This window comes from Zosterops lateralis, assembly GCF_965231275.1.
Source record: "Zosterops lateralis genome assembly, chromosome: 1".
NCBI lineage: Eukaryota > Metazoa > Chordata > Aves > Passeriformes > Zosteropidae > Zosterops > Zosterops lateralis.
In genome coordinates, this window is record NC_139762.1 from 114,146,135 (window position 1) to 114,156,106 (window position 9,972).

Below are 9,972 nucleotides of genomic sequence, written 5' to 3' on the forward strand. Positions count from 1 at the left end.
ATGGTCAATGGATGACTAGTAAATGCTCTCTGTAATTCCTTAGAGTTTTATAAACAAGGGTTTGTAGATTCACTATTCAGCTATGCAGTTTATTTATTTATTTTTAAACTAAGCCAATTATGAACATTTTATGTTAGCATTTTCTGAAAAATTATATGAGGATTGATTTTTATCAATTAAGTACCAGTACATATTTTGTATTACTAATCTCTAAACTTCTGCTGTTGGGGATTTTTTTTTTTTTGGCCTTTAGGACCTTTACGTTCTATTTTCATTTGAAGACAGTTGAAGAACATGGGTGTGACTTCTTTCCAAATACAATGAGAGATTTCGACTGTAATTTTCCAAGATTACATGAGGTATTCCTCATGTCTTTCTTTTCCCATGATTTACAAGAGAACTGTGTTCCACACTAACAGGATACCTCATTGAAGTTTCAGTCTGAAGACAATACAGTCCATGCAAAGTTATTGCTTGGTCACTCAACATAATAGCAAATTAATGTTAAGTTTTAGTGATTTTTCAAAAGTTTCTCAGAAAATTGCCAAACATAAAGACTTAAAAGACAGTTGTGAAGAATTAAATGGCATGTTGACCAATATAAGATATCATAAAAGAAGTAATTTTTTTGTTAAGGAATAAATATGATTTATAATGATTTTTTTTACTGAAAATGTTCAATTGGATGGCACTTGAGGTCTTCAGAATACTTCTGGTTTTAATCCTTTTTCTTCTGAACGAAGGCTTCTTCCATGCTCTCAGGGAACTTAACGTAAGACTCAAGGAATAGCACTGCTTTTCTAGGAAGGAAACTGATGAGACAGACATTGAATTAACCTTTTCTTTTTTTTCAAAAAAGGTACTCTATAAATAAAGAAATGACAAATACATTATATGTGCTCAATAGTTCTAATGTCTGGCAGTAACACATTTGGCATTTCAATATTGTAAATTGGGAAAATGACAGACCAAGATGTTTTGTGAAAGCCCAGCCTGCAGTGGTGGTAGGACTGCAAGCAGACAATGCTAGACCAGGCATTGTTCCCAGCGTACCATCTCAAGAAAATTTTTGAAGTTTCTATACCCAACTGCAGCTCAAAACATTTCTTAGAGACAGAAGAGGAATGTTATTCACCTAGATTATTAAAAAATCAAACCCACTGTTTCTTTAAAATTGGGTACAATGTAACTGGATTGACTGCAGGAATATTAACTAAAGGACTGTTTCGACTAAACTTTCCTGATGATTTTATAGCCATATGGCAAAGGAAAGAAGGTAATGCTAGAAGACAAGTAACATACATTTTGAGACCAAGTAAGTATACAGCTGGAGGCATGATCAGATAAATTTTTTCCTTTTTAATGGCATCCACAATCCTGCTGGCTGCATACTCTGGATCATAAACAGGAAACAAACAGGGTTTTCTGTAAATGAAGAAAAACAGGTTATGAAATTATAAAACTTTACTTTTGAGATAAATACACACACATACATAATTGAATAATTTATGCGTTTTCCCCCTTCCCCTTGAGTAGTCTTGAAAAAGAATCTCCAAACATTTTGCTCCTGCTACCGTCAAAAGAAATTGAAAACACTTTGATGATGTTGTGAATTTAATGACTTCTTTTGTAAGCTGACCAAAATGAAGTTGATGCCCACATTGATTTCAACTTTGGAAACTTCCAAGCTTAGCCATACTGTGTGCTGTTCTATGCATCATTGCTCTCCAGCAGTGCTTTTCTGCTGTAAATGCTGAGATGAGCAGCTAAATAGACCAGGACCAGGTTTGTCACCAGCCAGGAGAAGGGCTCTGCTCTGCATACATATGCTTGCATCATTCATGATGATGGATGGTGCAAGCAGGAGCAGAACACTGAAAAACCAGGAGCACTGGTACTGCACTCCTGCAATGGCTCATTCAGTGCTTGAGCCTCTTCCATCACTGCAGCCACAGAGCAATGCACCAGGTACCATCACCACTGCTACTCTCACTCAGAAGTACAGTACCTGCCAGTACAGACAGTGGGGCACTGTTAATAAGGACAGGCCATGGCTATCCTGAGAGCCATAACTGTAATTACACTGCCCAAATTACTTGGGGCAGAGAACATCAGCTCTCTCCTGACAAATAAGGTTCCCTTAGCCATTAAATACTGCTGTGTATCCCCAACTGTTCCTTGACTGTGAGGTTATTACACAGTCCTTGTTATTGACTGTATGCAAGACTTGCATTTCTTTATGTCAAAACACATAGTTGTTTGTGCCAATGGGGCAAAAATACTGAATTAAAAATCGTCAACCAACCAAAAACTGAATATGATGTACCCAGTGAGAAGCAATTAATTTTTACATATGAAATAGTACAAATCTAAGCTTTACTTACGCGCTTTTGAAGCCTTTGCTTAACCCAGTATTAATAAAATAAGGGCAAATGATTGTGGTTTTAATGCCGCGTTTTCCTCCATGATACAGTTCTGAATTTATGGCTTCCATCATTCCAATGATTGCACTTTTACTTGCAGAATAATCTAGAAAGTGAAGAAAAGAGAAATATCCAAAAATTTAAAAGCACCACAGTAAAAGCTATATACAGAACTGAATTCTTTGTAATACTATTTAAGCCGCAGTATTTTTTAGTTCTATCATTAGCAGTCTTGTAATTAGTATTTAAAGTATATTGGTCATCCTAACTCTGGAGGTTAATGGTTCTTCCCATGAATAGTGCACAGTTGCTTAAGGATAAAATGAATCCTATTTGGAGGAGGGTTTTTTTTCAGTGCATTTATATATCGATAAATATATATATATATCAATATAAGATATATATCAATATATATATATATATCTCAATAAAAATGAGCTTATTCAGTACTTTCTGTAAATTTCCAGATACTTATATACTAATCAGGCATTCTTTCAGTTTAGAATGTTTTCAACTTTTAATATCACAGGTTACATTTCAGAAAGAAGTATTCCTAGTGGTAAAATAAAAATGCTCTACTTATAAATGCTGCTTCAGCCTATTCTGATTTACTCTGCAACTACAATACAATTTTGGTTGCCTAGGAAGACTGGAACTCATCTAATTTTTATTTTTTGATGAATGTATGGAACCTCATCCTTGGAGATAATCAAAACTTGCCCTCACACAGCCCTGTGCAACCTGACCTAAGCTGGGCCTGTTTTTACCTGGGGATATGAAGAAAGTGACCTTTAGAAATTGCTTCCTGCACAAATTATTCTACAGTTTTGCAGTTGTTAGAAACTAATTTAATATAGTGCCTTACATGTCATTTCCTAAAACTTTTTAAAATGTGTGTGAATATAGTTGTTAGATACAATGAAATCCAATTTTGCTAAAAAGACTGACTCCAAAGACTGGTATCAGAAGTAGTTTGTTATTCTTCAGGAGTTCACTCACAGTGAATGATGGAACCACACAGCCTAAAAATACATATCTAAGGTGTAAAAGGTTATAAGGCATGGATGGGCAGGTCCACTCCCATAAGCCTTACAGTTACATTCTGAAAGCTGAGTGTGACTTATCAATATCCCTAGGTAACAAGTGAGAGAGAGATCAGCAGAAGAAAAAGAGATCCTTATTACACTGAAGTTCAAGTTCTCATAGGGTGACCTCAGAGATACAATCAATGTGTAAAAGAGGCTTGAGGAGAGACTGGGCAGCAGACCCATACTGACAAAATAGTCTAGACTAGCAGACTGCTCTCCTGAGGGAAACAGCTGAGAATATTGAGCTTTGAATAGCTTAAACCACACTTCATTCAAATTAAGTTTATTGAAAATTCTGCCAAAGTGCCTTCTGCACTTGAAAAACCATATTCCAACTGTAGTTCCAGGTATTACCTTTGTGTGTCTCAGGTCACTGAACATTCTCCTGCAGAAAAGCTGTCATGAGAAAGTGTTAGGCAACCTGTACGCAGGGCTCCCTCCCACTGCATGTGAATGAGCTGAATTGTCCATCTTACATGGAGTAAACACAGTCTGTAAGCAGAGTGTAAAATCTGCAGAGAGCTCCCTGTGCCGCTCAGGACCCAACACGCTCATACAGCAGTGGTGTGTTAGCAGGTTTGTGTTAACCATCACCTTTGGCACCCACAGGCTCTTGGCAGTACAGGCTGCTTAAGCTGAGCACTTATGAGGTGTCCAAGAAAAGTGATTAGTATGTAGATGTAATTTGTAATGGCAGTTGACAATAATTACCTGACTGCCTGTATAATCCCAGCAATCCAGTTCCACTGGCTGTGCTCACCAGGTGCCCACGGTTACAGGCCACCATGGCTGGAAGGAAGGCCTTGCAAGTCTAAAAGAATATAAATATATTTATTTTAAAAATCCCTTTCATAAATAGGCATAACAAAAATGTTTCATTCTAAAATTAGGCAATACAACCTGACTTGCTTTCTGGGTCTTCAATATACAGGAAGCCCAAACAACATTTTATCTCTGTAACAATTTTTGAATGAGAGATATTTTCATGAATGACTGCCCTCTGTCTGAAGATCTAACAGCATTAAAATCATCTTAATAAAAGCAGCAAACTTTGTATTTTCTTTGCTTTCCTGGTTCCTCACAATTTGTCTATTGCCAAAGGTTTGGTACACAAGAGGGAGCTAGAAGTCAACACATTAAGGAGAGTCCAGCTCTTTGCAGGCCCTTTTTGTTACAAACTGAACTGCCTGACAATTCCAGCACTCCAGGACACCACTGTGGGTGATACTAACTGGGGAGAATGCTAGTGTTTTACAAACGGGAGATTAGAAAAAGAGACAAGAACAGTAACAATTTTTTTTTTCATTTTCTGAGGAATCTTATTAGACTCCAGATGTGAGTGCCTAATACATCATTATCCTCCTGCCTTGGGTTTCTTCAGACCTGTTAGAGGGAATAGTCCTAGTCGTTTTCCTCAAGTATTTGGAAGAATGATGCAGTGTGGCTGGGGAATATTTAGAAGACTTCTATTTGCAATGATTTTCCACTGAGCACTGCCTTTTAACAAAAGAGTTGCAATGCTGTATTGTTCCCAATGCAGGCTGTTCACTCAGGCATATAAACAAAAAGGGCAAGAGGGGGCAATACACACTCTCTCACAAAAAACCCCTCCTAAATCTACCGAGACCCTAAATAACTGCAAATTCTTTCAGAGGTAATAAAACTAAACCAAATTCTTACTAGCCAGATTAGTTTTTGTGTACTTCACTCAGATGGTGACTAGGAATGAAAGCACAGCCTGAAGACCAACATGTGCAACATAAAATCACGGAATCATTTAGGCTGGAAGAGACCTTTCAAATTATTGAGTCCAACTCTAAATGTAACACTGCTAAGTCTGCCAGTAAACCATGGTTGTGTCTCCCTGAATGCTGCAAGTCTCTTCGGCAAAGCCTTCAAATGCCAGGAAACACAAGGAGCAGGGAAGTCACCTGCCATCATGTCAGCACTCCCTTCCACCACTGCTCTTACAGGTAGGGCGTGTTTCATGACACAGCTGCACAAACTTTGATTTGCCAGAGTGCCCAGGCAGGTTTGTGTTAATATTACTGACATCCTGGGGAGATTGTCTCCAGTTACAGGATGAAAATACATATTCCCCCCATCAAGGTTTCTATTCCAAGCTGAGTTTTTAAGGTAGATGCCACCATTATGGTTTTCACACCAAAATACTTGTCTGTACCTTTCAGTCACTCAGGAGTAAAAAACCCACAAAAACTTTACCCAGACTTGAGAAAAGAAGTTGGTTCTGAAGGTCTTTTCAAAATCTTCATCTGTAAGCTCACAGAACTTTTTCCCAAGCAGTATGCCAGCATTATTGATTAGAATAGTAACATCCCCAACTTCTTGTTTAACCTGAATTAAAAAAAAAAAAAAAGATAAACAGAAAGCTTTAGAAGGCATCCTTGCCTCTTGTGCTTCATTTATGAAAATGTTTAGAAATAGTTGCAATAATTGATATATATGAAAACATAAGTATGCAAGGACTGTCGTAATGCATTAGATCAAAAGTCCATCTAACCCTCCAGCCTTGTCTCATGGTGAAAAGCAATGAAAAAAGGACCTGGGCTCTAAAGTCTCCTGTGTGCTCAGATTTTCACATGCTGCAACTTAGAATCTTTTGAGAGGTATAAGATATCTATATCGTTGTCTTTAATATATCCCAGTGATTCTCCACCCTGCCCCCCCCCCCACCCCCGTCCCCCACCAATTTGTCTAACTGCTCCCTGAATTCCAGAATACTTTTGGCTTCCACAAAAACCAAAGGTAAATGCTATGAATCTTTAGTGTGCATCATGAGCATGCTTTAACTGCAATTAGAATATTTCCAGTCCCCTATTTTTGGTATTGTGAAAAGCTGAATTCCTCTGCCGAGCCTGCTCAACCCCTTTTCTATATAATTGCTACTGAGCTAGAAAGAATCAGCTCAGGTAACTGGGGGATACCAATCCTCTAAGCACAGCACCATCTACCATAAAATAGATAAAATCATCATTTGGGTTTGTTTTCAAAAGATATTGTGCCATGATTTGGATTTATATCAAAGCAGATGGCCAAGATTTACTTAGAGTATGAAGAATCAGTCTCACAGATTTCTCTGCTAAAGATGGATGATTATCTGGGGTCTCAGAAATTATATTATGACTACAAAAATATTAAAATCCCACGTGTGCTGCTGTCTGGAAATTTGGAAACAGGTGATTGGATCTGGTGCCTCAACATCTGACCTTCCTTTGGCTCTCTCAGGGAACCTTAGCATTCATTGAAGATTTGTTTGGTATTTCTCCAGCTGTGTCAGGTTTAGGCCTTCTCAACGACAAGTAAGGCTCAGATACCTTTCCACCTGCATAAATGAATGCAAACCTAGACACTGTTCAGTATGGCAGGAATACTCAATTCTTTCTTTGAGGAACACATCTGTACTTTCTCTCTACTCTTTTAACTACTGTGTCAGTCCATATGATGATCCTCTTTTTGTTAACATGACAACACATCTTCACCAATAGCAGCATTTTGTTTACCATGGCATCAGTTGTCCTGTTTACTCACTACTATAAAATATCTGTGAAGCTTGGCTTCCATTTAGAAGAAGTCAAGCTGATTATTCTACATTATGGGGTTTTTTAGGTGTCCGTTAATTCTTCTGTTAACATAGTTTCTACCATTTTTCTGTAAGACAGATTCACAGTGTGTTTGTGTCCTCTCAAGTTCCCTTTAAGACTGGCATATTTACTATGCTTTGTTCCTTGATCATCTGTTATAGCGAAACACACATTCTGCATTTCTAGCCACCAGATCCATGTCTGATTTCCTTCAGAATTCCCAGGTGGACACCACTCGTTCCTGAAAATTAGTTGTTGTTCACTTGATCAGTTTGTTCTAAAACCTCTTCTTTAGAGACTTCAGCAGTCTTTTTGTTTCCTAGAAACAAAACTTATATTATGGGAAAATACTTATGCTTTTTGGCAATGAGTTTACCAAATAAAACCAATTAATTTAACTTTCTTGCTATTGCTTTCTCTTTTGTGTCCAAGCTCAAGGCTTTTCAAATTACCAATCAAAATTTTTCAGGTATTCCCAAGAGTAGAGGAGGCCCATAGTTGAAAAACTCCTCAAAAAATTTTTGTCTCCACCAGGACTGAACAATACATGCAAATATCTGTGAATATGTTGGTGTTAACAATAATTTGACACCTTAACAGCAATTTTTAATCTTTGAACTGCTCCTTAAGTTTCTGTTGGCAGGACAATCTGTGCACTTCAGAACAGTGTTTGCTGATTTGGGCACAGCAAATTCCACAGGCTGGAGGCCTGTGGCTGGTTTGGTTAATGTGTTTGGAGTTCTGAAATTACTGCGGGGCACAAAACAAATCTTTTGAGACTCTGCTAAAATAAGAGCAAACAAATAATTTCAAAATGTTATTTTTTTTTCTCTACAGTGTGAGTGAGCTGTGGCCCACATGCTACTTATGAGTATGGGTAAGAGAAACCCTTGCTGATTTGCAAGCATGAGAACTGCAGCTCCAGATACTTGCAGATCCTGAATCCACTTACCTTTTAGAAGTACTTTTCCTCAAGAACATTTCTTGAGGAAAAAAGGTGTTTCAAACTTTTATAACCTTGCACAGAAACCCTTAATCTGCTTTGGTTAAAATTAAAAACAACAACCACAAAACAAAGAGCTGAGCCCACCCCCTACCCACCCCCCCCCGCCCCCACCTTTCCACCCACAACTCATAGAAAATTAATATTAAATTTCAAATCTGTTCTGAAACAATCTGTCAACATTCACATCATAAAATAATCTAGCTAATTTCTCTGATGTGTGCCTTCAGATACAGAATGTCAAAGATGTGACATAAGCATCACGTATATAAGCACATATATCGAGAAATGAACAGAAATTTACACTTGGATGAAGTTGCAGAGTGGCTAACTGGATTTATAAGTCAAGTTATACTGGGAAGCATTTTCAGGAAGTTTAAGGAAAAGTAAAAATTAATCATGTTAATTCAATGTCCAATTTCTGAACTCTGACAATAATGATAATAATAGTAATAATAATAGTTTCCAAAGCGTAGGTCGGCACAGCAGAAGAGTTTCATTGAAAATGGAGCTCTTCTTTACCTTATTTTCCACCTGTATTGATCAAAAAAGGAACTGAAGCTGAATCATCAAATTAACTGGAGACCAGCCACATCCTGATGACATGTCTGAAAACATTACATCCCACATCACCCTTGAAGAAATACAGGTTCCTAAACAAATAGGCAAAGGAAAGCATCCCCCTTTTACGGTATCCATGGATTGTTCTTTTCTTTTTAAATTATTTATTGATATCTTAAAGGAATTATAAAGCCTAAACAGGTTAATATATGGAGATAATCTCTGCTGCATGTTCTACCATACTATTAATCTCAACATTCCCATCTCACAATGAAGCATATAAATGGATAAATCTCAACAAAACTGATTAAACCGAGTTATTTTGGCGTAACCATAGTTTAAGTTCCATCTAGAAACCATTCAAAAGTAGAAAGGCATTACCCTACATGATTACTTCCCTTTAGGGAATAGTATGGTTTCTAAAAAAATAAATTCAATAGGATAATCTATTAAAAAGAAGGAAAAATGCAGATCTTACCTTGTCTGCCTGCTCATAGACGTCATCCCTACTGCTGCAGTCACAGTGGTAGACAAATACCGTGCTGGCTCCATTTTCTTGGGCTAATCTGCTTGTTTCTTTGTTGCCTTCATCATCGATGTCCCAAAGAACCAAGGTTACTCCCAATGGAGCCAATTTTAAGGCAACCTGTCTTCCAATCCCATTTGCAGAGCCAGTAATAAGTACTATTTCACCAGCAAAACTTTTTTTGGGTCGAGAAAATATAGAGAAGCTGTTCTCGATCAGTAAAAAAATCAAAAATTTCAGGTACTGTATTATCTTCTGGATGCATCTGAGGTTGAACATGATTTCTCAGGTACGAGCACCGCTCTTCTGTTGTGCAAACCCAGAAACAAAATGCATTACAATACTGGGATATTGACTGAAAGAAAGAAAAAGTCGACCTTCAAACATCAAGTTCTTTTGCAGTGTTCATACAAAATACATTTTTAAAGACTTGTTTTGTGAAAGCTGCCTCATTAGTAGGATTAGAGTAAATGCCTTCCTCTAGATCCTACGGACCTGTTTCATTCTGGATTCCTCAGCTTCCAACTCTGTTTTTAAAAACGTTTAATAATACACCTTTTAGGCAGGTATGTTGCGGCAGTGCCTGCGAACTTTGTTTTCACATCAAGGTGGTGCTAGCTGAGCAAAAAAAGTACTGAACGCACTGGTGCTGTATCAACCTTAGGAAGGAAGGTGTCCTTAGGGGGAAACGCGACCTGTTTGAGAGACCAGGCAATTGGAAAGTTCCCACACCGTGTGTATTTCCCAGTGCCGTGCAGCCGAAATCACA

General features: G+C 37.7%; 1 protein-coding gene across 1 annotated transcript; it reads right to left on the minus strand.

Annotated features, from left to right (window-relative positions):
- Positions 1–718: 718 nt before the first annotated feature.
- LOC310911936 (epidermal retinol dehydrogenase 2-like) lies at positions 719–9,482 on the minus strand (the record flags this gene model as incomplete). The annotated part of the gene is made up of 6 exons (XM_083866012.1): positions 719–812; positions 1,303–1,425; positions 2,385–2,529; positions 4,223–4,322; positions 5,735–5,866; positions 9,156–9,482. The coding sequence occupies 6 exons, from the start codon at positions 9,480–9,482 to the stop codon at positions 719–721; spliced, it is 921 nt and encodes a 306-aa protein (XP_083722138.1).
- Positions 9,483–9,972: the final 490 nt, after the last annotated feature.